Source organism: Scleropages formosus, chromosome 2 (genome assembly GCF_900964775.1).
Source record: "Scleropages formosus chromosome 2, fSclFor1.1, whole genome shotgun sequence".
In the NCBI taxonomy this organism is placed as follows: domain Eukaryota; kingdom Metazoa; phylum Chordata; class Actinopteri; order Osteoglossiformes; family Osteoglossidae; genus Scleropages; species Scleropages formosus.
In genome coordinates, this window is record NC_041807.1 from 2,029,203 (window position 1) to 2,056,079 (window position 26,877).

At 47.1% G+C, this 26,877-nt stretch overlaps 2 protein-coding genes across 4 annotated transcripts; one reads left to right on the forward strand and one right to left on the reverse strand.

Moving 5' to 3' along the window:
• Positions 1 to 247: 247 nt before the first annotated feature.
• On the reverse strand, positions 248 to 4,394 carry nbl1 (NBL1, DAN family BMP antagonist). Of its 2 annotated transcripts, none has more exons than XM_018733005.2 (4): positions 4,009 to 4,394; positions 2,141 to 2,368; positions 1,531 to 1,642; positions 248 to 1,092 (listed from the first exon to the last, which is right to left on the reverse strand). In XM_018733005.2, the coding sequence occupies exons 2-4, from the start codon at positions 2,311 to 2,313 to the stop codon at positions 814 to 816; spliced, it is 564 nt and encodes a 187-aa protein (XP_018588521.1). In that variant the 5' UTR covers positions 2,314 to 2,368; positions 4,009 to 4,394; the 3' UTR covers positions 248 to 813. The 2 variants fall into 2 exon arrangements, with proteins under 2 accessions (XP_018588521.1, XP_018588522.1); XM_018733006.2 differs by lacking the exon at positions 4,009 to 4,394 and adding an exon at positions 3,383 to 3,998.
• Positions 4,395 to 16,699: 12,305 nt separating this feature from the next.
• On the forward strand, positions 16,700 to 26,058 carry capzb (capping actin protein of muscle Z-line subunit beta). 2 transcript variants are annotated; one of them, XM_018733042.2, is made up of 10 exons: positions 16,700 to 16,888; positions 19,366 to 19,455; positions 21,135 to 21,256; positions 21,526 to 21,639; positions 22,577 to 22,718; positions 22,866 to 22,982; positions 23,330 to 23,395; positions 23,555 to 23,631; positions 24,286 to 24,396; positions 25,119 to 25,192. In XM_018733042.2, exons 1-9 carry the CDS (start codon positions 16,886 to 16,888, stop codon positions 24,386 to 24,388), a joined length of 834 nt encoding a protein of 277 aa, XP_018588558.1. In that variant the 5' UTR covers positions 16,700 to 16,885; the 3' UTR covers positions 24,389 to 24,396; positions 25,119 to 25,192. The 2 variants fall into 2 exon arrangements, with proteins under 2 accessions (XP_018588558.1, XP_018588559.1); XM_018733043.2 differs by lacking the exon at positions 24,286 to 24,396 and having other exon boundaries at positions 25,119 to 26,058.
• The last annotated feature ends 819 nt before the right edge of the window (positions 26,059 to 26,877 follow it).

Below are 26,877 nucleotides of genomic sequence, written 5' to 3' on the forward strand. Positions count from 1 at the left end.
ATCAAATGACTTAAACCCTAATGCAGACCATGTACTAAGATAACTCGTGAAATGTAATGATGCACTGCTGTAGATGCAGTATGTGTTTCTGCAGTTGTGGTAAAAACATTGTGCCCTAGTAAGAGCAGAGAAAACATTGCTACTGTACATTAAACATTTTCTGCAAACTGCAAAAAAAAAAAAAAACATCACTCATATTCCAGCAAATGACAGTCTGCATAAAGACGGGTGAAAAATCACTGCTGTAAATTACTCTATAGTTTATTATACTCCAGGACACGAGTTTACACAGGAGTGATTACAGGGTTTACAGTCTATAGCCAAAAGAAAGGTGAGCCCTGACTCCTCGACCCCTGTGCTGAGGCTGCAGAGGCCACACCATCACACACAGCTCAGTGCGGGGGTGAGAGGGACACTGCTTCTTCATATGCTCGCTGAGTCTTCCCGCTTTGTGTTTGCGTAACCGTTATGTGCGCGGGTGTGTGTGCGTGTGTGTGTGTGTGTCCGGGTGCCACTGCACACGTCGTCCTCTTTGTTTCGGTGTGTTGTGAGCTCTATTCGTGTGTCTGTGAATCTCACTGCATGCTTGCGTTTATGTAAGCTCCGATGTAGTATGTACACTGCGACTCTAAAAGTGCTTCAGCTGTGTCAAGACAGCGAAAGTGTAAAGCGAAGAAAGCGATTCAAAGGCATCTCTCGGTACAGGGATTCGAACGGAGGGGAAAAAAAGAGGAGATCCAGATTGTGAGGTGGAAGCAACGCAGAGGGAGGACTAAGGAAAGACAGTAAGTAGCGTCCTTTCCCCTCCAACCCTTAGCCAGCAGGGGTGTGCATGTGCCGTTGTGGGTCCATGTGTGGGTGCACGTGCTCATGATGCGCATCGGAGTTGGAGTCGGACTTGGCGTGTGGCTGGGATTCTTCTTCGCCGGGAGAGGGCGGGCCCTCTGGGACTGTTTCAGATGGGTACAGCTGCAGCAGCGCCCCCTCTTGACCTGCCTCCCTGCTGCAAGACTGGCAGCTGCAGTGCAGGATGCGCTCTACCAGCTTGTCCACACGGGGGGCCTGCTCGTTCCCGGGGCACTCCAGGGTGACCTACAGACGGAGCAGGTTTTTAGCACACAGTCAAGTACAGCAAATACTCAGCAAGTACAGCAAGCTTGAACCCCATGTCCTGCTGCAGTAAAGCTGAGCAAGGCATATACCCTACATTACTGCCGTAAAATTAATCTGCTGCGTAAATTGGTAAATCACTGTAAGTGACTCTGGAGAAAAGTGTCAGCTGAAGGAATAAATGTAAATGTGAACGTATGTAGCACAGTCATCTGATCTTCACCAAAAGGAGAACTGGCTTTGTAAGAGGAAAGCAATCGATTTTCACAGCTAAAACTCTTGAGTAACAGTGAGTACCGTATATATCAGCTCCTCTACCATGCTGGATGAGTGTTACCCGCTCAGTTTGGTCCTGCCGCAGGCACAGTTAGGGCACAGCAAGGTGAGGACACAGGAACCGAGAGACCTGCGGGAACTCACCACCTCCCACTGGGTCTGTGCCGGCATGCAGGAGTCACAGTGCACCAGGGACTCAGTGGACTGTGGGAAGGTGTTGGGGACGCTGTAGCTGAAGCACTGGCCCAGGCAGGCCCTGAAGGGCACCACGAAAGGGGAGTGAGGAAATGGAGAGGAAAAGACATATTGGACCACAGTTAGGGTCTGGTCCTGAGAAACAGGTCCCACACACACACACACACACACACACAGACAATACGCTTCACTGTAAACACAGCACTGGGTTCTGGAGTTAAAAACAAAATGAGCTTGGATAGTCGCATCGCATTACACTGATAACGGCCGTTCGGAGGCTCTTATCCTATTCACCCCGCCGACCCGAGCATTTCAAAAGATGCATTTCTTAAATATTGCGCCTCAAGCCCGCTAAGATTTAAGAACCTTTCCGGAGCGCTTCCTTCGAAACAATCTCGTACAACGACGTAAAGAATGCGAAAGCATGACAAATCACAGTCAGAATTTAATTAAGTTGACTAAGCCGCACGGGCAGGAGGAAGGAACACCAGCATCCCCAGCGGGGTCCCCAGGAGGGGGATTGGGTATCCTGGTTCCGGCACTTCGGTGCTCCACCGACCTGTTCTGAATGGAGCGGGGCTGGCAGCCCGTGTGCCCCACGATCTGGGTGATATTCTTGGCCTCGCACCAAGCGCTCTTGTCGGGGAACAGCGCCAGTCGGTTGATGTGAGGTGGCGGGGCCGCGGCGCACAGCGCCAAGAGCGCGCAGCCAATCACAGCGCGCCGCCACATGGCCGCGCCAGGCGGGGACCTGGAGGGGTACCTGGGGGAACACCTGTGGGAACACCTGGAAGAACAGGACCAAATCGTCTTCGTCAGCCTCGCTTCTAACGGTGGGTGCGGCCCTGCTCGCGGCACCGTCTCCAAAGCGCACACGAGGGAGCTGTATTCCTGACAGTCATCACTTGTACTTTTCAGAAACCGAAATTGTTCCTCTCATCGTCCGGCTCCTTGAGAAAAGCGAAGCTTCACGCATCACATCACGAGGAAAAGTTTAAACAACTTTTTTTTTTTTTCCCTCCACAGCACGGCAGGAATTTATGGTGTTGACTGCGTTATTGCTCATAGTGTAAACCAGCCTCGACTTGTTCGTTCTTGGCAATGGGTGAGTAATACGTTAAATACAGTTTACATTACCTATCAAAGCTGGATAACGCCAATTAAACTGGAAGGAGCGGGTTTTCCAACATATTCTAACTGATGTCACCACGATAATGTCATTTTCCAGTAAAATGCCGCCCTTTACACTGATTGTTGCGTTGCTCAGCGCCGGCGGCACGGTGGCGCAGCGCCATGGCGGTGCGAGAGGACGTGGGTTCGAGCCCTTGGTCAATCTGAGCGGGGTTCGTGCGGTCTCACGCTGCATTCGCGCGGGCTTTTACCCATTCTGTGTAGATGAGGTAGCAGGGGTAAGAAGGCGTCAGCAAAATCCTGCATAACTCTGTAAGTCACTTTTGCGCAAAACAGCCCCTTAAATGAATAAATAACGCAAATGCTTCGCAGCCCCAAGTAATGCGATACTCTTGCTTGGAAGCATTAACTGCCTTTATGGCAGATGAATATATACAAAAGGGGAGCAGAGAACAGAGTGAAAGAGACAGTGTTTGGAGTGGAAAGTAATGCGTGAGACACCACCTGACTCCAATAAAGCGGAACGATGCGTCTCCAAAGGGCTTCGCTATGGTGCCTTTTAACCCTACAGTGGCGGTGCGGTGCGGTGCGGTGCGGCTCGAACCCCTCCCAGTGCGTAATAACAATAACGGTGTGTCCTCGGGGAAGAAAAAAAAAAAAAATCACATACCACAGGTGCGCACAACCCGGGCCTGGGGGTGGGGGGCGTGATGAGAAGTCCACGGTGTCCTTCTCACGGTGCTTCTCCACCACAGTAACACGCCAAATTTACACAGTTCACCCAGCCACGAACGTACAACAAGCATTCATTTCAGAGCCCAAATTTTACTACTCCTCATACAAAACGGGACACGTTTTCACGAAACGCAGTTCAAGCCTCGCGATGTAGCCGCGCACCGAAGAGTTTGTCGGTCCGTTAACGCGTCGCTCTAATTGTTCATTAACGTTTCCCTCCGCGAGTTGCCGTGACAGCGCGGGACGTCGGTGACGCATTTCACGCGTCGGAGAAGCGCGGGGCGAAAATTTATAGGAACGCGATCACTTCGCTTCCGATCGGGGCCACTTGACAGTTTGGGGTTGAGGTTTTGTCCGAGGACGTTCGGAAGTCGCGTGCCAGGAGCGCCGCTAAGCCCGGATCGACCGACAAACGCTGTAAAGCAGGACGGTGGGGGTCCGCGAGCTGACATTTTTGAGTTAAAACGATCAAGTTCTGTCGGATGAATCACGGTAGGAGCAGTCGGTCGGCGGACAAAGGGGAAACACAAGGAGAAGAGAGCGAAGAGAGCGGACACTTACGGTCTGGAGCGCTGGGGAAGCGGACAGACCGGCGGAACCGAGCCCGAACCGAGCCGCCGCGCGGGGTTCACCGTCCGCCCGCCCGCGCTGACAGTCAGGCTGCCCGCCCCGCAGGACACCGCAGACACCGAGCCAGCGACGACCGAACGTGGAAAGAAAGTGCAAATGTGAGAGGAATAAAGAGGAGAAGTGGTGGGTGAAGATCCAGATCCAGATCCAGCTCGGCCCGCGTTGGACCTTCAAGTGGAACCAGTAATATGACCCGCTGAAGACGGGCGGAGAGCGGAGGGAGAAGTGATAGATCAGGCTGCTCTATCTTTCCCTCTCCATCCAGCAACTGGGTCCCTCCCCTCCCTTCCCTTCCTCATCTCCTCTTCATCTCCCCCTCTCCGAGGCTGTGTCTCTCGACGACCAACATCGAGAGCTCCCTCCTTCTGCGCGTACTCGCGCTTTCTCTCCATAAATCAGTGTATCTCACTCCTTTACCTCCCGCGTCCGCTTTAACCGCAAGGACTCCCGGACTCGCTCGAGTTCTGCACTTTCAAAGAATGGTCAGAAAAAAAAACCGAGCTGCTTTTGGCAGGTTTCCGTGCTCCTGCTCGGCCAGGGCATTACAGGTTCTCCTTTCCTTCTCCTCTTTCTTTTCAGACATAGCTGTGCAACAAATAACTTTATTGTCTGACATGTGCTTACATTAAGCACGGCTTGTTTTATTCCCTCCGCCTCCCACCTCGTCTTAACCCGAAGGCCCTCAGTGCTGAAAGAGATCCTTCTTCAAAACATGAGCAAAGCCGAAGGAACTGTTACCGGAATGTCGAGCTGCGTGTCTCAAAGGTAGCCTCTGCTACACCAAAACTGGCCTTTTGGAAAGATCAAGTAATGTCCTGGTTAGGGCTGTCACCTTTGAACCCACGTCCTGCTGTAGTGCCTCGATCCCAGGACTTAAACCCCAAGTGACAAGTAAAAAACCTAATGTATAGATGGTAAATAATTAAAATTGTCACATAAGGCGGGGGTGTGGTGGCACAGTGGGTTGGACCGGGTCCTGCTTTCTAGTGGGTCTAGGGTTCGAGTCCCGCTTGGGGTGCCTTGGGACGGACTGGCGTCCCGTCCTGGGTGTGTCCCCTCCCCCTCCGGCCTTACGCCCTCTGTTGCCGGGTAGGCTCTGGTTCCCCATATGGGACAAGCGGTTCTGAAAATGTGTGTGTGTCACATAAGGCACCTTTTACAAAGCCATCAGCTACATACTGTAAATTTTAATAATAAAAAATGTGGTGAATACTGTGCTGTGCATTACCGCAGGCCAGCGTTTGTGTGGAGGTGCACATCCCGCTTGAGCTGAGTGGAAGTCAAACCCATGTCCCCCTTCTGCTTTCCTCAGTTTCCCCCTGTCAGGATGCTTGATGCCCGTCTTCATCTTTGTTTCAGCGGCCCCAGCTGTGCCTTCTCACATCTGTTTTCAATGTGTTTTTGTGTCCGGCGACCTGGGCTCTGTTCGTCTCTGCAGTAAAAAGGAACCAGACGTTAATGATCAAGTTCGGGAGCCTGATGTAATATAAGAATTCGAGCGCTCTGTCCTCGCGTCAGTGGGGCGACCCTCTTTTAGCTCGCTCGGACCAGCGCCAAGCTCCGATCGAGGACATAATAAAGTCAACGACCCTGCTGATCTTTTTTGGCACAATCATTATGCTGATTGTCGTTACCGTGAATCCAGCCGTTAAACCGATGAAGACTGATGAAGGTTATTCTTCTGACAGGCGCAGGCAGGTAGGCTCGCTCCATAGCGCTGCAGGTGTGTGTGCTGGCTTCCATCCACCCCCACCTCCCTCAACTCGCTTCGCTGTCAGACAAATAATAATGACAGGCGGCGAAGGGGTAAAAAAAAAAAAAAAAGTAAACCCAGGCTTCTTCGTGGGGGTGTTGACCTGTCTACAATTAGGAAGTTGTTATGCGTGCAGTTGGGATGCGCGCACGGAATCGCGATTATCTGTTTATGGACAGTGCTTCATGGCCACCTTTCAGGTAGTGCATTGTTACTGTGCCAGACCCCCGACCCTTCCTTTCGTCTGGGTACGAGCGCACTGTGAGAAGCAGGGCAAGAAGGATACCATCAGCTGAAGGGGGAGGGAGAAGAAGAAAGATGTCGTCTTAAAAGAGCGTACCGTGCAGAATAAAGCGTTAAATATAAACCCTGTGTCTGCATCGCTCACCAAAAAAGGGAAACGCAACAGTCCTCAAGAGTTCAGTCGATATATTTTCTGCGTGCGTGTCGCACCGTGTAGTACGTTGCTCACCTGTTATTAATGAGGCCGAACTCCAGTGCGGAGCTGGCATTCTATTACATTCCACACATTCTGCTGCACCCCAAAGGGGGTGGTGGGGGATGGTTATTTGTGCACAAACACACACGCGCACCATTTCTCACACACGCCGCGGGCTCTTGAACGATTCACGCCGGACTGGGGAGAAAGGAACGGAGCGGGGGTACCTGTCCGTGAGGACCCTTCTCCGCGTCATCTGGCAGGTGAGGGGGCTGGTGTCGCTCTCACCCGTTTCATACAAAGCCTGGATATCCACTGTTTTACCGTGGTGAGCGTTTGCAGGCGTGCATGTGTATGCTCTATTGCCCGATGTGGCCCTCTTTGCCCCTTAAGGGAAAATGTGTGCTTTAACCACAAGAAAATGTGTCAGTAATTACCCCCACCCCCGTTTGCTCTCAACCCAGATAGGCTGGGTCTGCCTTCCCTTTCAACCCACTTTCCCAGACAAAAATGCATCGTAAGCTCCTGCTGATACAAATGGGTTTGATCAGACTTTTTTTTTCTTCACATGCAGAGCTGCCCCGGCGCTCCAGGTACGGAGCTAAACCGAAGACAGGATACCTCCCAGATGTGAGCAGAAGTGCCCACGTGCTGTGTCCTCCTGGGCTGCAGGTGCTGGCTCCATCTCCGCTGCTCCGACAGCAGGACATTCTCTCTCTGGTGCTCCCCAACCCCCACATCTGCAGAGCTATGTTCACCATGGATATTTCACACACACCCCTTCCATGTGTAAGCTCGTTCCGTGTAATTTCAAACTCGTTCAGCAACCTTTTATTCCAATTAACACGGCAACCGATTTTCGCAGTTTAACGACTTCAGTGTACTGTTGCTAAAAAAAGACAAGTTTATTTTAATTAACCTGCTTGACTTTTTGGGGGGCGCGGTGGCGCTGTGGCGCTGTGGGTTTGGCTGGGTCCTGCTTTCCGGTGGGTCTGGGGTTTGAGTCCTGCTTGGGGTGCCTTGTGATGGACTGGCGTCCCGCCTTGGGTGTGTCCCCTCCCCCTTCAGCCTTACACCCTGTGGTGCCGGGTTAGGCTCCAGCTCACCGCAACCCCACTCGGGACAAGCGGTTTCAGACTGTGTGTGTGTGTGTGTGTGTGTGTGTGTGTGTGTGTGTGTGTGTGTGGTTGACCTTTTAGACTGAGTTAGTTTCATATCATCACATCACAGGTGGTTCCTTTACCATTTAATGAAAATAAACCAATTCTGAACATTTTTTTCACACAGATAAAAAATATCCTTCATGTCATTCTGCATCTATGACTCTGTCATTGATGAAATGCGCATCTCTGAGTTGCACATTGCTTTAGAGGAAAGTGCCTCCTGAATGAATAAATACAAATCCAAACATCAAACTTTATTTCCCACAAGCATATAAATTCAGATATATTTCTTAACTGAATTCATTGTCATGTGGAAAAGAGGGTTGACAACTTTTCACTCCGTGCAAGCTGTGATCCATTATTTTAACAAAAGCGATGTCCTGCGGAATTGTTCGCGTCACGAACGCACACACCTAAAGCACAGATTACCCAAAATATACGCACCCATCCCAACACGCCACACACATTTCCTTCACAACACTATTTTTACACACGCACACACAGTCTGAAACCACTTGTCCCAAGTGGGGTCGCAGCAAATTGGAGCCTAACCCAGCAGCACAGGGTGCAAGGCTGGGGAGGAGGGGACACACCCAGGACAGGACGCCAGTCCATCGCAAGGCACCCCAAGCAGGACTCGAACCCCAGACCCACCAGACAGCAGGACCTAGCCAAACCCGCTGCACCACCACACCCCCCTGCTGTTTTTCTAGTTTCATTATATAAAATACAGATACTCCTATTCTGTCCTATTGAGACAGAAAGCAGATAGTGGACGATTAACTGTGCTTGACAATAAAACACGAAAGAGACAGTGAAACATAATCTCTGATAAAAAAAAATCTACTGCTCATGGGGGGGGAGGGATTTTCTATGCTTATATTTAAAATTTGGCCTCTGGGTGTTTTCAGTTTTTGGGTTTTATTACATGTACTTCTCGACGAACACTCTTTATCTCCGAGCTGTGTATTTTAACCGCGCTGCATACGACTCCGCCGACGAGATGCCGCACTAAACCTTACCGCGTGGGACAGGTGAGATGACCGGAAGCTGTGCTGGCGGTTGCCGCAGGCCGGTCAAAGCCCTGCCCCTCAGCTCAGCTCCACAGGACACACGCTGCCTGCCAGCATGAAAACACACACCATTCTCAGGCCGCACCCCCCCCACCCCCCTATACGCGCTGCTTCGTCCATTAGTTCTTTTCAGCAGTGCGCCAATTCCTTGGCCCAGCTGGTATGTCCAATTTAAAGGCTTTTTCCATTACTAACGCTGCATTTAGAGTGAAACTTGCGCTGGCTGTGCGGACACATTGGCTTAACATCCTTATGCACACTCCAGGGCCTGACCGATCGCTGCCTCCCTCTGTATGGCGGCGCATGGTAAGAACTTGTGTTTGAAGAGGATGTGGGAGAGAATGACACCTATCTGTAGACCAGCCCTCTAGGGGGAGAAGAGAAAAATATCTTGCAAAAGAAACTGAAGGAGAAACACGAACGCAGGCAGAGAATCCACTGCCGGCGTAACACACACACACACACACAACCCACTTAGGACTTGCTCAAAAACATATACATACACACAGGTAGTGACAGTACCCAAGCTCCAGTGTGTGCAGAAGTAAATCAGCTCTAATGAGACCCTAAGGGGGGCATGGGTGACCTCTGACCCCAGAGCTGGAAAACAGCACCTGTCAGCCAGACGGCGCTCATTAGAGCGGGCGTGAGAGCTCTGAACGTGGACTTGAGATGGAAACAGAGAGAGGAGAACAAGAAAGCGGTTGAACAGAGAACCGATTAGACAGCAGATACTGAGGAATGTGTTTGCGTGTTCGTATTTTCACCTAACTCGAGCGGTGCCTCACCCAGTCGATGCAGTTGGGGGCACAACGGTGCGGAAACCCTTGACCCTCTCAGCCTGCCTAATATACGGTGTTGCTTGAAAATATATGAACCCCTTTTGTCCCTTAGTTTTACCATAAAATGGTTATTTAATGAGAAGCAGTCTAGGTGGGTAATGACCAATTCCATATGTTGCTTTAGAGGAAATCGTGTGTGTTGTAGAAACGTGGAAGCTCTGCAGGTGCAGAAATAAGTGAACCCCAAGTTGCACTGGTTAAACCAGTTTTGGTTTGTTTTGTACCTTTGAAAAAAATGCTGGAAGAGGGGTGTGGTGGTGCAGTGGGTTTGGCTGGGGCCTGCTCTGTGGTGGGTCTTGGGTTCGAGCCCTGTTTGGGGTGCCTTGCAGTGGACTGGCGTCCCGCCCGAGGTGTGCCGCCACTCCCTCCAGCCTTGTGCCCTGTGTTGCCAGGTTAGGCTTCGGTTCACTGTGACCCTGCACCTACTCGACCGATGACCATCGGTGCATATAGTGGAAAGAAACAAATTAACTTTACTTAAGAATCACACATCTGCAACTATGTCTCTTTCTCCTAATGTAATGCACAAATTGTATTTTCTCTGAGATGTACGTCACTTTGGAGAAAAGCATCTGCTAAATGAATAAATGTAAATGTAGGTAAAATCAGGTGTGTAAATCATGGTCACTTATTTATTTTATAGATAAGAACAGTGGGTTGGACTGGGTCCTGCTCTCCGGTGGGTCTGGGGTTCGAGTCTTGCTTGGGGTGCCTTGTGATGGACTGGCGTCTCATCCTGGGTGTGTCCCCTCCCCCTTCAGCCTTATGCCCTGTGTTGTCAGGTTAGGCTCTGGCTCCCTGCATGGGCCAAGTGGTTCAGATGATGTACCTTCAAGTGGCACTGTACGTCCGCGAGCTCTTCCACACGACCTTCGTGCAGCTGTCATGCAAGGCAGATGTTATTTGCTGCTGTACTATTTATAATTTTAAAACAAAGCTGAGAAGGCAGGACACTTGTGTTTTAGGTCTCTAATGCTCAGGCAGCCAGTCAGTCCACTCCGGTACCCCATCCAGGGCTGCCCCCTTCCCTTTCAAGTCGGATAACAGCGATACAGCAGTGCCCCCTGCCCCCTGTAATAGCCAGCAGCCCCAGAGACGGAGAAGTGGAGCAGGCCTTCCTGCCAAATGCGACTGGGGCTCAGCTACGGATTTATACTGTTATAAACAGCTCTGTGACAGCCTGCCTCACTCCACACCCCCCCCTTGCCCTTGCCCTTAACTCCCCCTGGCCTTCTGCTCTCATTGTTTTACACTACTTTCCTTCTTCCTCTCCAGCTCACTAGAGTTGCTTCCTATTTTATATCTCCAGGTATGTCTCGTTCCTCTCTTAATGTCTTTCCTGCTCCGTATCAGTTGTTTTCTGACATTGCATTATTATGAGTAACAAACAATTGAGTTAAACTTTATAACGTGTGTAACCTTATAGTATAAAGATTATGTTCCTTCCACCTAGCCATATGGAGGGCAAAACATTTTTCTGTTTATGAAGACAGCAGTACGATTTGCTGAAACCAAACGCTAGGATACCTCTAAACGCTGCATGAATGGAGCAGTGTAATGTGCCTGGCATTCGCCAGCATAAAAAAAAAATGGACAAAGGCTGTCAGGAAAAGCTGGAGTATTTTATTTAGGGATGGCATGATCAGTTATAATACTGGCATCTTTAATTCAGGCATGAAAAAATAAAAGTAAAAAAACAAAAAGTAAAAAAAAAATAACGAAATACCATGAGCTCACCAGGAAATACAAATGACAAATGTTAAACGAGACACTTGTTGTGTAGCTAAGGTGAGATGATTCCCAGTGAGCCTCAGCATGTCTTGATGGTAAAATATTAGTGTCACTTACTTTTTCATTAGCTCGGGGTGCGGTGGCGCAACAGGTTTGACGGGGTCCTGCTCTCTAGTGGGTCTGGGGTTTGAGTCCTGCTTGGGGTGCCTTGCAATGGACTGGCATCCTGTCCTGGGTGTGTCCCCTCCTGCTCCAGCCTTGGGCCCTGCTTAGGACAAGTGGTTTTAGACAGTGTATGTATGTACTTTTTCATTTTCTGGTTGGGTTTATATGGAGTGGCTTTAAGGTGTGTGTTATATCTGGGACCAGAGCTGTCATCTGAAGCTTTACTGCAGGCACTAAGAACTTAACTGAGTCCATCTCTCCCACCAGAACATCACTTATTTCTTTCCTGTGAAGTAGGTCCTGCCGATGGTGTTCTAACCACACCTCATATTAAATATTTTTACTGTTGATACCACTGATGCACTCTGGTTCCTTCCAAGAGAGCTGGAAAGTCAAGAAATACTTGAGGGACGGAGCTGGTATCAAAAATATGTTTAGAAAAATGTCAGTTTTAGCTGTTTTGATATCGTTCATCATGACACTTGTTTAACTAATATGTAAATGTCGTCCATACCTGCTTAACACGCTGTCAGGTGCCACTAAGTGTGGTTAGCCAGAATCAGCTGCCAAAGGATACGTTACTTATTTGCATAGCAAATGTTTTTACCTAAAGCTGCTTACATAGCTTATATTTCACCCCATTTACACAGCTGCAGAGAAGCAACTCAGGTTCCTTTCTCGAGAATAAAACCACACCTGACCTAAAACGCAGGCTTCGCCGAAAATCCAGTTCCTAAACCCACAGAGTATTTGGTACAATCAAGAAATTGTCATATTTAAACCAGCTTGTCCAATTCACCGTTTAAAGACCCAAAAAGGTGCAGTCGCAGCTGACCGCTTTACGAAAGCTTACTTAGAGCTCTGCTGTTCGGGAGAGCCGACCACATTCAGTTGAAAGTACTTGTCAGAGTCTTACCTCTTTAAAGGGTCTATTGGGTGTAGTGCACTAGGAGGGTTAACCGTAGGGTCAGTTGCATTTACAGTCGATGGCATTGGTAAAACAGTGTAACCGTGAGCTGTATTAGCATGGTTGGATTTTGTCATTTAATAATAAGTTTATTTTTGCTAAGCTACCTTTAGCAAAAAGCAAGGTGCGTAACAAGGTAGGTACTGACTATTGACATTCACACTGAATGCCCATTAAGAATATGAGGAAAGATGTTTTAGAGCAGACACTTTCGGCATACTTACCCACTGGTGGACATGATCTCATGGAAGTCTATCAGCAAAGCTAAATTTACAAATGCAGATTAGTAACATTTTTCCTTTTCCTTGAAGAAAACATTCATTACTTCCCTTTAGCAGATGTTTCCTAATGTACAATTATTTTAATTAAATCAGTTTCCCCCCAACTCGTCACCCACAACAAAGAGTTTCCTGTCTGAGTTTAAAAGCTCTAGGGCTTGAATTAATGTTTATGTTACTGCTAGAAGAAAATATTAGCACAAGAGAAAGAATGAGAGCAGGATCCTGGCAGCCCCAGTATGCTGCGAAGCATGTTGCTGGTGCCAGCTGGGGATGCTTCCTCAATCAAAAAGAAGGCCCAGACATGCCTGTACTAGAAAAAAAAGGCATGAAGTCTGCAATAAGTCCTGGGTTCAGGTCCATCCTTAACCCTCGCTATTCCTTCTGGCTCAGCTGCACATTATTACAATATTACTAATACATTTACTCTTCTGGTTGATGCTTTTCTCCAAAGCAACTGAGATTATTAAGGTATTTACCTTTTTATCCATTTATATAACCAAGGCATTTTACTGGAGCAACTTTAAGATAATTACTTTACTCAAAGTGGGGTTCAAACCAGCAACCTTTAGGTCTAAAGGCAGCAGGCCTAAACGCTATGCTACCAGCTGCTGTAACCCTAGGAAAACTGCTTAGCTGATGACTATATCCAAGGTGATTCACAATGGTCGGTTTGTATCATTAGCAATTCATAATCATCCACCCGTTTATAAAGCTCAGTAATAATACATCTGCAGCAATTCAGGGCAATTAGCCCAATCAAGGGTAAGAAATGAATGGGATTCAACCTGGGATGTTTTAGATCGCAAAACAAGCACTCTAACCGCGACTGATGTGTTCACCGGTCCAGATCTGTTCATTGTTTATGCCACAATACATCTGCTGCTCCTATATATACTTCTGTAACTGGTCTCCAGAGATTCACCGGACTGCGATGCGTAGACAGGCAACCAACCAGGCAGGCTGGTGTGAACTTCCGCCACACAATTTTCACAAACTCCACAGACGCACTTAGTAAAGTGGGCCGCGGAGAGAGCGACCACAACTGCAACTTGCAGAGCACCCTACCTGAGCACTGCTTTTCTACTAAACCGACAAATTAGTCGGAAACCGGGTGATGTGCAATAGTACCGATGGGTAGGAATCAATGCACTATCACTAATAAAGTGGGTGGCAATAATGTGTTTTCTTGCAGATGCTGCAAAATCAGATGCTGCCAGTATTGTCTGACGAGCAAAATAATTTGATTGTACTAACCGATACTCTTGTAGCCCCCACAAGCATAAAGATGGACATTTGAAAAAGGCTAATATCACAGGTCCATGTAACGTTTCTCCTACAACTCTCCCATGTCGTTCTTCCTTTCTCTTCATCCTCCCAACCTTCACCCACAACCCACCCCGTCTTTCTCCGCCTGTTTATTGCAGCAAGGTATTTTGTGAAACATCAACTTTCTGTTTCAAATCAGAGCAGGAGCCAAACGCATGCAACTTGTTAGCGCTCACATACCGAAAGAAAAGGAAAAAAAACAGACACGGAGTTTCGAAACGCGCCAGTGATCCGGCCCCCACAAAAACTCCTTTGATTTCTGTTTAAACATCATTTGCGCCTTATTTATTTTCTTGCCAGGAGCCTGGACACCCATGACCAAAGCAAAATACAGCAGGGGCGCAAGGGCAGAAAGGGTGTGACACGGTACAGTCGCGAATACATATTTTCGATTTCCTCCTCATAACGTCGTTACCCCCCGTCACGCGCGCAAAACGACAAAGCGCGCGAGCCGTCACCACTTCCTCGCGCTTCTCCACTGCAATTTTTTCCTTTTTTTTTTTTTTTTTTTTTTTTGCATATTCTCTACACCTCTGCAGACGAGGAGAATAACATGTTTGGAGAAATTTTTTGTTTTCCTTTGTCAAGTATTACTCGAAAGTCTAGTACCCTAGCCAACTTCGTACTGCGCTCGCCCACAGACATATCCGCACTGCCCGACCGCAGACGAAAGCGAGGCTCGGCCACGCCCACTTCAGTGACGTCATCAACGTCATACATAGACCCCGGTACGGTTTTGAGATGCAATACGGTTCCAACAGTATCAGTTACAAACCCAGTGTCCGGAGTTGTTCTTTCAGCTTCAGTGTTTTACTTATTTACTTTGGCTGTTCTGCTTTTGTGGTTTGCTAGCAGAGTCCACGGTGGAAACAGTGGAGCGTTTTGTGCTCCATTATCATCTTACTGTTTTTTCAAATAATTAGTATTAGCATACATTGCAAGTGAAGTGTGTATGTCAGTACAGATGATCTGATGTTGTATCTACCATTACAATGCAATTGTATGTAGTGCCCATGCCATTTGATATAACCGTGTGTTGTTTTAACATGATAATTTACTACTTTTGCTATTGTTATTAATGTCTTGTTTACCCAGCTCCAGTACAGAAAGCAGTGTACTACATTTGGTCAGTTTATACTGAGTGTTTTACTGACATAATTCAGGGTAAGTATCTTGCACATGTGTACTTCAGCAGCAGTGGAGAGTGGGACTCAAACCAACTCCCTTTATGCTGTAGTATATTCTGCCCCGGGAGTCAGGCATTTAACAATTAAGATGAAGACCTCATCTGGAGCTTAAATCTTTTCCCTTTGTGTCCAAAGGCTGCGGGTTTGAATCGCACCTCCTACGACAGTGCCCTTGAGCAAGGTACGAATCCAAAAAGTTGCACCGGTAGAAACTACCCAGCTTTATAAATATGCCAATAATTGTAAGCTGCTCTGTAGAAAACACACATGCTGTCTGAAACTGCCTGTCCCAAGCGGGGTTGTGGTGAACCGGAACCTAACCCAGCAACACAGGGCACAAGTCAGAGAGCAGGCCCCAGCCAAACCCTCTGTGCCACCATATCCCCGCTTTGTAGAAAAGCATCAGCTGCATGAATAAATGTACGACTAGCAGACTGAAATAGGGAATGGATTAAAACACTGCGTGGGTGTAAGCTTGTATACGTACAGGTGTTAATTTCATAACGGAATGCTTTCAAAGTCAGTCCCGCGCCCTGTACTTCCACAGCAGGTCAGCGTTGGCACCCACTCACTGCGAAAGCGTTTCTGGAGGCCCCTTTGACTGCCTTAAAGGGGACGGGCTATTTCAAGACCTATCATCCTCCCCCTACGTCCAGGATACACTCAATACACTCAGCACACATTCATAAGCATGATCTACATTCATCACATGCCAAGGCTTGCACGCGTATGAGGAAACCCTACTTATGCAGTAATAAATGGTAGCACGCTGTCATATACATGCTTTCTAATTCATACGCAAAAATAATGCTTTGTCTTAGACGCATCATAATGATAACCTCACCGTAGTATTGATATTCTACCATGTATTTGTTTCCGATTGTTTTTGCTGGTAACATAGTGATCTTTCTCAGCGCTACACTGCATTTTTTTGCAGGTGTAACGGTATCTAGTTCTTAAATAATGCATTATTTAGGTGTTTTGGATGGTTCAGTTGACACCATAGCAGCACCCATTTCACAGCTTTACCAAATTAAATCAGGGAAATCTAATTTAGTGGATTTTATAATGGTATAAGCCATCAAATTCCAGTACAATCTGAGACAATTACTACTGTCTAATCAAAGCCATACATAATGCTAATGGATTTTATAGCAGAAGCATGAATCCTTATCACAAATAAGCCTCCGCCCACACTTATCCACAGAATAGCTGCATATTCAATATTGGTCCCACACAGAGAGTAGTGTTACACTGGTTACATAACTGTTCATGATATATTTTTGCACTGACACATTTTTATACCCAGTGCAGTGGCAAATCAATGCCATGGCCAAGTGGCGCGCGACTAAAACTTTGCATTAAAAGTACAGTGAACAAGTGAAATAAAATCCAAGACTAGCTATCCAGAACAAACTCTAGGCGGCTGCAAGGTGAGGGGAGTGGGGGAGTAGCGGAGGAGACTAAGAAACCGGAGCACGGTCACTGGAAGAGTCGCGCGCTTCGACTCCGTAGCGCTGCAGCCCGCGACTCTCGCGACACGCTAACACACCCACCAAAACATTCCCCCTCCTCCTTCACTCTCTTTCCTTACTTGGCCATGCCTTTGCTACTTTCATCTGATTGGCTGTTACACAGGAGGAGTGGAGTGACCCGGATGTGCATGCGCCGCTCGCTGACTCCTCCCCCCTGGTTTCCCCCGGTTGAGGAAGTGAATTCGCTGACAGGGCTGGGCTGCGATACAGGCGAGGATAAACAGCAGCTACTGCAAAGCAATAATAACAGAAAGAGGAAATAATTCGTGCGAAATAAGCACAAGAAACGTGTCAGTAAATTCGCTGAAACCCTTCGAAGTGCTGCGACCGCCACCGAAGCGCAGACATGGTAAGGCCGTGAGGAGATGTGGGTACTGGGGGTGCGAGGGTTCGTGTTTGACTGGTGGTACCTAGGAAGTGCTTTTCGCCGCTGCACATTAGCAATACGCAACATTTCGCCGAGCTGTACTTGGAGAACTACCCGCGTAAATTTGTACTTCTATAACACAACATGATCGCAGGCCTCAAAAATCATGGCTCGCTCAAGTGATCGGTAGAAGAAGCGGCGCCAGTGAGTGAGTTCGTAGGAAGTTTCGGATTAGTTAGCGCAGCAGCGGGTTTTGCCATAGCATAGAAAGACTGGCAGATTGATTCGCCTTTCCTTTCCCGTCATGGGCATCCCCACCCCGCGGTTAAAATAGTCATAGCGTCGCTCCGACTGGCTCACACCGTGACAGACAGGCGGTCAGTCAGTCAGTCAGTCAGTGCCCCTCGCTCGTGCAGCCCGCCTGCAGACCCCCAGCGCGCCTCACTTCTGAACCCCTCCGCAGAGCTGCCACGTGACCTGAACGCTCAGGGTCGCTGGCTTTTGCGATCTGTTCTTCGATGCCATCATTGATTCGCGGTGCTGTGATGAAGATGATTTGCCCGAGATTGTGCTGGCTGGCATCTTTGTGATTAGACTGGGTGGCATCATGACATTGGCATCGTGCACATGCCAGGTATCACTGGCCTTGCGATGGATGGTAGTGGGTTCACGCAAGAACCGTCCTGATTGTGTCCGTCGGCATCGGTGACATTGTGACCTTTTTGGTTGGTGTCTTGTAGGCTGGCATTACTGGCCCTGTGACTGCAGTGGTTGGCATTGCGATCATGGCATCATTGGTTTGCGTTGGGTTGGTTGGCATTACTGGCATTGTTGTTTTTTGGATTTACCTGTGTCTTGGCATTGGCACTGGGCAAGAAGAACAGTCATGTCAACAAACTTTCTCTGTCGTGCTCAGTAACTAGTTCTAGACATACGTGTTGACATGGATCGCTGGAGATACAGCTACGTGTCAGTGGGCAATCTGAATAAGTACTGTCGGATAAAAACCGTGCCAGGCACTTGGTGCGTGATGTGAGCCTCCTCCCCGTGTAAGGGTTGCACTTAAGTATCTAATTTTCTGTGCGATATAATTTGTTGCATTTGAAATGACGTGGGACACCCCCCCTCCCCAGTGTACCTGTGCACAGATTTGACTAATGTCTTTTTGTTGTCAGGTCTTTGTCTGCAAACATTGCCTGCAGATTGTGACGGAAGAAAAAAACACCTTTTAACTACTTCTGGTATTTCTGTCTGGTGAGAGCAGTTGTCCTCGTGAATATAGTGTTGTTGCAAGTGCAGCTGGCAAAATTTGTTAATTCCTACAATGTTTACTTTGGGAGGAAAACAGATGTGTAGTGAGCATAACATAGCTTCCTCCTCTCACCTCCGGCAGTCTTCTGAACCAAGGTTTTTCCCCTGTGAATCGGCTGCCAGTGTTTAGCTGAGGACCAGGGTGTGAGTAAACACGGTGTTGCCGGAGACCTGGTGTCAGCCGGAAACAGGGCAGTTTCCAAAGGACAGAGTTCATTATTGGTAAATACAAGTAAGGCAGCCAGGGGAATAGTGTAAATAAAGTACAGGCTCATCAGTAAGCGGTTGTAAAATGGTTGCCTGGAAGGAGCCAAAACTTAGTGGCTAAAGGCACAGATTTGGAACTTATCCTAGGACTGTTCAGATTTGCTCCTGAATGCCTGAGTCCAACAGCAATCCAGGTAACTTTACAATATTAAGACGGAGTAAATGTGTTCAGTAATGCAAGTGAAGTGACTCGCTGGCTGGTTGGATCAAGGCTCTTAGCTGAGTAGCCTTACAATAAGTTCACAGTAGTAATTAATAATGACCGAGATAGAAAGGTATTATGATTTCTGTTCCTCAGATGCTCTTGTTCTTTCAGCAGGACATAGCGAAACCACACTTGCTTGGACTGTAAAGCACAGAAACTGGGCGTTTAAGGAATACAGGTTGCTTTTACGGACCGATGAATCAAAATTTGAGATGTTTAGCTCCAGCCTCTGAGTATTTCTGAGACAGGGAGAGAATTAGGACATGGGTTCTGCCTGTGCGGTTCCCACTGTCCAGCTTGGAAGAGGGAGTGTCACCGTCTGGGATTGCTTACTTTACCTAGCCATCAGAGTTGGAGCTCTTTACCAGTTTATGGCAATCTCAACCAGCGTGGCTATCATAACATACTTCAGAGGCATGCGACTGCATCGAGATTGTGGCTGTTTGTATGCGCAGTAACAACTCGAAACACACCTTAAAGTTATAAAAAATAAAAGTGCCGGGTTAGGCTCCGGTTCCCCGTGACCCCGTGTGGGACAAGCGGTTCAGAAACTGTGTGTGTGTGTGTGTTTCCAACATTGTACTCAAACTTCAGACTGGTATTGCATGTATCCGTTTACACAAGCTGGACCGCTCACGCTCGGGTCGACAGTCTGAGATCATGTGTGTCTTTGCAGAACGACCAGCAACTGGACTGTGCCCTGGACCTGATGAGGCGTCTGCCTCCCCAGCAGATCGAGAAGAACCTCAGCGACCTCATCGACCTGGTGAGTGCACGGTTCTGCTCAGATCTGACAATCACAACTCTGCATGCAAATGAGGTTTGGTTGGGCCTTGTCGTGGGATGACGTCTTTAGCAACCCAAGAGAGGTCTGTGTCTGGACTTTGTTGGCGATTTTGGTGGAGGCTTGTGAAAATACTGCTTTTTGTCAAGGAAAGAAGACTTGTGACAAACTCAATGGATTGCATTCCTTTTAACATGAATTTGCACTACAATCTCAAGGTTGACATTTAATCATAAGTGTAGCTAAACACAGGGCTATTTGTTCTAAAATATAATTGATAAAAAATAGTTCAGTAAAGTGCCATAAATAGCATTATAATAATAGGAAATAACACCATGAGGACCCACAGATTAGTAACACGGTTACAAGAAAGGTGCGCTTACAAAGTCCGATGGCATATAATACAACCAGTCCTTGTAAAGGAATTATACTTGCATATCCGAACCTTTAAATTCTCTCACGCCTTTGAAAGAGTTGTCTGGTTTCATTTCCTTACTTGTACACTCTGCCCTAGCCTAACTGAGCTCTCTGTTCCCCTAAGCTCCCAGCTCTTGCCTCTCTTCTAGAACTATGGTCCACAGATCTCCCTCTGTGTGCGGTTGTTAGTAGTCATTATCAGACCTGTCAGTCACTCTGCTGCCCCCTATGGATGCAATGATGCCATAGCAGAAGCTTGCTCCAAGATCTTCTGCTCTGACAAACTCCCAGAGGTCCTCGCTGCTCCTCCAGTTTCTCTCCCCTTTCCTTGTCTTTGTGTCATTCTCAACGAAGGTGTGAGCCAGGTGTGGTGCAGTTTCCATGGTGATGGGGGAATAAGTTGGCCATTGTGTGTGCCTGGCTTTTTCCTGGTCAGATCAGGTGGGGGGTGGGTGGCTTTGGGATTCGGTGTCTTCTCTTTGGGAAGCAATTTGTCGTTCGTGGTCTGTCCCCGCAAAAGCATCTCGTATTCTCTTTCCAGCTTTCTCTCCTTTGCCCTCTCCCTGAGTTTTTCTAAAGAGTTTGGATTTGGTAATTAGAACGTACAAGTGTGGGGGGAATTTTTTTTGAATTTATTCAAAGTACTTTAAATGCTAAATGTCACTTGTTTAGATTTAGATCTGATTTCTGTCTGTCTGCTTTATCTGTTCCCTGCAATTTTTTTTTTGTTTTAAATGTAGCTGAATCACTTATTGTTAATAATCACTTATACAAAGGCAAGCTTGTGGTGTTATTTTTGTTCTCGAACACAAGCACATTCACACACGCATGCGGTTGCCCCCTTCCCCCCCCCCCACATCGCACGTTTTGGGTCAGCAGTGTAGAAAGCGGGTTTCTTTTGCCCTGTTGCGCCCAAACAAAAGGGACAAATCGTCTGGGCAGAGAGAGGGGGTGAGGAAGCGGAGAAGCTCTCTTTTTGGAGGTCTTGGCTTGTAGCAGAACTACCTGTCATTTCCATTCCCACTTTTCTTACTTGATGGAACAGCAGACCAGCCTCAGTTAACTGTGTCTCAATGATCCTGTTTTCTCAGCCCTGTAAAAATGCCCAGTATTTCTAGCGGCGGTTTGCACGTGCTTCCGCTGTGTTCGCCTGTGCTTTGAAAGGCTTGTAGGAGCGATTGGAAGAATTAGTGTGAAATCAAGAGGCCAGTTATGATATTTCTTCCACCCCACCCCCTGCCAAGGTGCCGAGCCTGTGTGAAGACCTTCTGTCCTCTGTGGACCAGCCCCTAAAGATCGCCCGTGATAAAGTGGTGGGCAAGGACTACCTGCTGTGCGACTACAACCGTGATGGTGACTCCTACAGGTCTGGCCTGGAACGGTCTTTCGTTGTAGCTCCCCGGCTTTTTCTTCAGTAGTCCTTAGCACCGCTAACATAATAAGTGAAAGGTGTTTACGAGCAACTTTGTTTTGACACCATTTAACTTCTTTGCAAAAAGTAGGTTAATGTCTTTAACAAACACAAACATTTCTCACCTTTTTCAAGTTCTTCGAGTTCTTAGGTTTGTAGCAGAGTTGCAGTGCATTTTGCTTTTTCCCTACCTTACTTTTGTGATATGCCTCAACTCTGCATAGATCTCCCTGGAGCAACAAGTATGAACCCCCAATCGACGATGGAGCCATGCCCTCTGCCCGCTTGCGCAAGTTAGAGGTGGAGGCCAACAATGCCTTCGACCAGTACAGAGATCTGTGAGTTAGAGAAGATGCAAACCCTTCCATATACATGCTAGATGTAGTCCGTATACATGTATAATACTTAACTGCAGATACACTTTGGAACTTATCGCTTTTTCGTGTCAGGATTTTTGTGTTATTCATGTTGGCAGATGAGTTTTCATTGATATTTTGTAAGACCACCTATTCCCCAGAGATTTAGACATTACTGGGAAAAATTCTATACATAAGTGTTGATTCCCAGATGATTTGAGTGGAAGTTTTATTACAGCCATTGATTGAAACCACATAGATTGAAAGCTAGAACTTCCACACAAGTTCCCTGGGAAGCAAGTTCAGTTCAGTCTGCTAAGAAGTAGTGTGGTATGATAATCCCTTTTCCATTTTGTGTTGTTTCTTTCCTGCTAAGAGGGGTATCTTTTTCACGTTAACGCACACTTGTATCTGCTTGACATTAATGTCCCCCATGATGTTCCCATGACCTTTTCTGTTCCAGAATCTGTACTCAGTTTAGCACTTATGGGGGGTTCTGGAATCCATCTTTCTGGTTTTTAACTTTTCCATCCGTTGATGGTACTGCATCACAAATTTCAGTGCTTAATTGTTTTTTTTTTTTAATCCCTTGAATTTATGAATCTTGGTGTATTTGCCTTTTATTAATTTCATTAGTTTATCAGACGTAAGATGCATAACTTATTTTTAATGCGTCAACTGTTTGCTCCTTGCCCCAGTGAGCTATACGACTTCTGTAGTACATCCACCAGTTAAATTTTATATGATAATTTATTCTAGCCTTTCACATACCTGTAAATAATATAATGATAAATAGAACTTCTTTTTACACAAAGTAGTGTAATAAGTTTGTGATGTAACATGCAGTGTTAAAAGATATTAATTTTCAAGTAATTCACTGTATGCTTTTGATGACCAATAATTTGTCTTCATGCATCAGATACTTTGAGGGGGGTGTGTCGTCAGTGTACCTGTGGGACCTGGACCACGGCTTTGCAGGTGTCATCCTGATCAAGAAGGCTGGAGATGGCTCCAAGAAGATTAAAGGCTGCTGGGATTCTATCCACGTGGTTGAGGTGCAGGTAAGAGGTGCCCTGGAGAAGACGAGGGAAGGAAGTGTCCCACTTTCGCTTTCAATCTGTGGTGGGACAACTCTCTTCCGTTCTTTGTCTGTATCCTGTCTCTTGTCTCCATTACAACCATTTGTTTGTCTGTCTTACCATACGTAGGAGAAGTCCAGCGGCCGCACGGCTCACTACAAGCTCACCTCTACTGTGATGCTGTGGCTCCAGACCACCAAGACAGGCTCGGGCACCATGAATCTGGGAGGCAGTCTCACTAGACAGGTACTGGGGCGCAATTTCTGCAGATGTTTTACAATGGATTTGGGTTTATATAATGTGAGCAAATTAAGGAAACATATTCACATATAGCAGCTTAAAATAGTAATTTATTTCTACCTTTATGTAAGGTTTTTTGGTGCAGTCGGGAAGTTAACACTACTGTGCGTGAGGAAACTGCGCAATATAAAATCGCAGTTGCATTTAAAAACCACTGTAATATGTAGTATCTCAATAAACGTCATGAATAATTGGAAAGTTTTTGTCAGATATCTAATGAATGTCACAGGCTCTTCTTACTGTTCTCTCCTGCCATTTGCTTGCTTCACTCTCTCTCTCTCTCCCCTTTCCAGATGGAGAAAGACGAGACAGTGGGAGAGTCGTCCCCACACATCGCCAACATTGGCCGCCTGGTGGAGGTACACACAACTGCAGCCTTTTCCTAAATTCACACACTGGCTCAGACCCAGCAGAGCTGGAATATATCAGTTTCTCACATTTTTTCTGTGTTCCCTCCGATCCCTGGTATATCATCTCCTTTGCTGTCATATTAAATTTCCTGTCCCCTTTTCTTTCAGGACATGGAGAACAAGATTCGTTCCACCCTGAATGAAATCTACTTTGGAAAAACCAAGGACATTGTTAATGGCCTGAGGTATATACTTTTCCAAGAACACACTTTATACATTGGGCTGTATAAACAAATGAATCTTGACTTGTACAGTAATGGCACAGGTTCAGTGTTGGATATATTTGATCCTTCTCTAAAACGCATTTGTTATGGTATAGACTGGAAGAGCTACGTATTTTCTAAGTGCTGTATGGAGGTTCTAGGATGTGCAGATGAAGAAACACCCCTTGCCTCTCCCATGACTCCTGGATTCTCTTTGGCTTATCTCCATAATGCATTTCCGTGCCCCCCCCCCACCCCACCTCTATGTATCCTTCTATCCCATTTTCTGCTTCCACATACAGTGCCTGTCCAAAGTTTAAGTAGTTTCTAGGAACAAGATTTTTCCACCAAACATTTTGTTAAAAGTTTGAGCAAGAGTTTAGCTGACTTGTATTCCCAGCTCTTCTGCAGCAGTCGGGTTGCTTTGCTGTGATGCTTCGTTGCAGTTCGTGCAGTACTGGCCGGGTGTACTCAAACTTTTGACTGGCACTGCATAACATCCATTCACATGGGTGTTCCTTCCGTTTCACTGTTTCCCGCAACACTGCTCTCCTGCTGCACTCAGTCCTTATACTCGTTTCTTACTTTCACTCCTGTCCTGTGACTCCTCTCACCTTTCTGTTCCCCCGTTTCCAGATCTATTGATTCTTTGCCTGATAACCAAACGTACCGGCAGCTCCAGAAGGAGCTGTCCCAGGTTCTCACTCAGCGCCAGATCTTCATTCAGCCCGACAACTAGGGCTGGAGGTACAGCCCGCGCTGTGTGAGGGGTTGCGGCGCTGGCATGGGCTGCGAGAGAGCGTGCCACTGACTTGACAGAACATGGCGTGATGTGACAGGATGAGAGTGTTTGCATTCTTTAATGGGAGAGAGTTCCTGCCCTGGACCAGAGGGCAGCCCAGCAGTAGTGATAACACTGAGTGACGAAGGCTTTCAAATAGCCATTAAACAGATACTGCACTTAATCCAAAATGCAGAGGCTGCCCTAATGTTCTGTGTAGCAGCAGTCCAAACAATGTCGTTATCAGGGATATAACTCATTGCACCGAAGAGGCTAAGGTTTATGGATGTGCGTTTGAGAAATCGTTAATCTGGTGGTTTCCTCTTGCATCTGCTGTAGCTGTTACGTCGTCACATGTGAATGAATGATTTTTTTGATTGTTTACAGAATTTTGCAGTGCTGGTTTGACTGTGGATGAGGAGGCCTTATAATCTGCGTAGTGGATACTACAGTGGCTGCGTAACACTGTTTGTCAGGGCAAGTGTGTTGTTAACAGTGCTGGGGAGAACCACTGCACTTACCAGGACTTACTTTAACAGTGTGCATCTGCGGGGCATGCTGGGATAGATACTGACCGGATTAACCTGCTTTAACTTTGTCCCTCTTCGCTCCCTTAGAGTCCGTGCTGTAGGTGCGATCGGGAGCAGGCTCTTAACTCTTGTCTCTCTTGCGGTGCTCCCCTCTGCAGGAGTGTTCAGACGCTGGCTGACAAATCGAAGCAAGAGGCCCTGAAGAATGACCTGATGGAGGCGCTCAAACGCAAACAGCAGAGTTAGAGATGCTTTCGTTCTCTCTCTCTCTCTGTCTCTTGTCTCTCCCTCTAACTTCCTTCTCCTTATCTTTTTCTCCACTTCAGTCTCGCGGTTTTTTTTCTGTTTCTCCCCGAAGCTTCCTCTTCTTCCTGTTTCTGCGCTGCTTTCACGTTCATCCGTTTAAAAGGAAAAGGTTTTTGTTTTTTGTTTTTGTCTCATAAGCATCTCATCCTTCCAGAAGCTAACCCCTCTTTGAATGGTTTCCACATTCTCATGACTCTATTACCGTTGCCATGAAAATAGCAATATATCGATAATGCTAACGGTTCCTGCGGCTTGCTGACTCACTGAACTTGATTGTGATTAGGACTGTCTTGCGACCGAACGGCAGCACACCCTCTCTCTTATTTTGACACGGAAGAGAATGCAGGTCTCGCAGGTTAACCAGGGCGAGAAGAGAGGGTACAGTAAAGAATATTTTATTTTCAGCAACTTTCTCCAGGTTATAATCCTGGTTATGTATATGTTGAAAGTAAGTCTGCCTCCCACCCGCGTGCCTGGTGTCCTTGTGCAAAATGTTAGTTACTCCAGCGGCTGAGGTACGGGTGTGCATTGAAGGGCCGGGCCCCCTGCCCGGGGGAGTGCCCCACTCAAGCGCCGCCCTCTATCTGTCTACGTCTGTAAGTCTGCTGCAGCAGGAAACCGAGATGGCCACTGGAACAACACAGACGTGTAGGTGAACAGCCATGAAGGAGAGGAAAATAAGCTTACTGTGTTATCACCATGTAGATCATCCTTCCCCCACCAACACTGTTTGGTTGGGGGGGGTCGTTCTTGTTCTTTGTGACTATGTCTTACGGAGCTTTTTTTTTTTTTTTATTTGGGTATTTCTTTTATGATTGTTTTTTGTTTTCTTTTTTTGTAAAGCATATGGTTCATGTTGTATTAGAGCGTCCATCAATAAAATTGAAACTGGTAAATGGCAATCTTTTTGTCTTGATTCGATTGCCTTTCTTTCTGTATAATGCTGTGGTGATTATTTCTGTTTCAGAAATCATAATGCTTCTGCAAATATTAATATTGTTCACCGCTACACCCCAGCCAGACCCCTTCGCTCGTCTACTTCTGCTCGCTTGGTGGTCCTGCGCACGAAAGATAAAGCGCGGAGGTTCTCAGTTCTGGCTCCGTTGTGGTGGAACGACCTTCCCCTCTCACTCAGAACTGCGGAAACTCTGTCTACGTTCAAGAAGGGTCTGAAAACTCTCATTTTCCGGACCCACTTCGCCCAAGATTTCTCCAGCTCGTTTACAGCGTAATTGTTCATGCACCGTATCTTCATGAGCATCCCCAGATTAAGCCTTTATTCAGCCACTACTCCGGCATTGTATTTGCTTGCTTGTGTACCTTATAATATTTAAAAAAAAAAAAAAAATGAGAGGAGGGTTGCAGGATTTGTCTGTCCTGTGTTTCATGCACCTACTCGAACGATGAACATCGGTACAGCAAGTGGTAGGTAACAAACTAGGTTTACTTGAGAGTCACATGTCTGCAACTATGTCTCTTTCTCTTAATGTAATGCATAAGTTGTACTTTTGCTGGGATGTACGTTGCTTTGGATAAAAGCGTCTGCTAAATGTAAGTGTAATGTAAATGTTCAGGTACAGTAATGCGCTTGGGGGCTGGGCATGCTGACAT

Coding starts and splice junctions, on each gene's coding strand:
- nbl1 (XM_018733005.2), bottom strand. CDS start 2,313: ATGTGGCGGCGCGCTGTGATTGGCTGCGCGCTCTTGGCGCTGTGCGCC. Junction 1,643..2,140: donor CCCCGCTCCATTCAGAACAG/GTCGGTGGAGCA, acceptor GGTGCCCTTCAG/GGCCTGCCTGGGCCAGTGCT. Junction 1,093..1,530: donor CACAGACCCAGTGGGAGGTG/GTGAGTTCCCGC, acceptor CTCCGTCTGTAG/GTCACCCTGGAGTGCCCCGG.
- capzb (XM_018733042.2), top strand. Junction 21,257..21,525: donor CGTGATGGTGACTCCTACAG/GTCTGGCCTGGA, acceptor AACTCTGCATAG/ATCTCCCTGGAGCAACAAGT. Junction 21,640..22,576: donor TTCGACCAGTACAGAGATCT/GTGAGTTAGAGA, acceptor TTCATGCATCAG/ATACTTTGAGGGGGGTGTGT.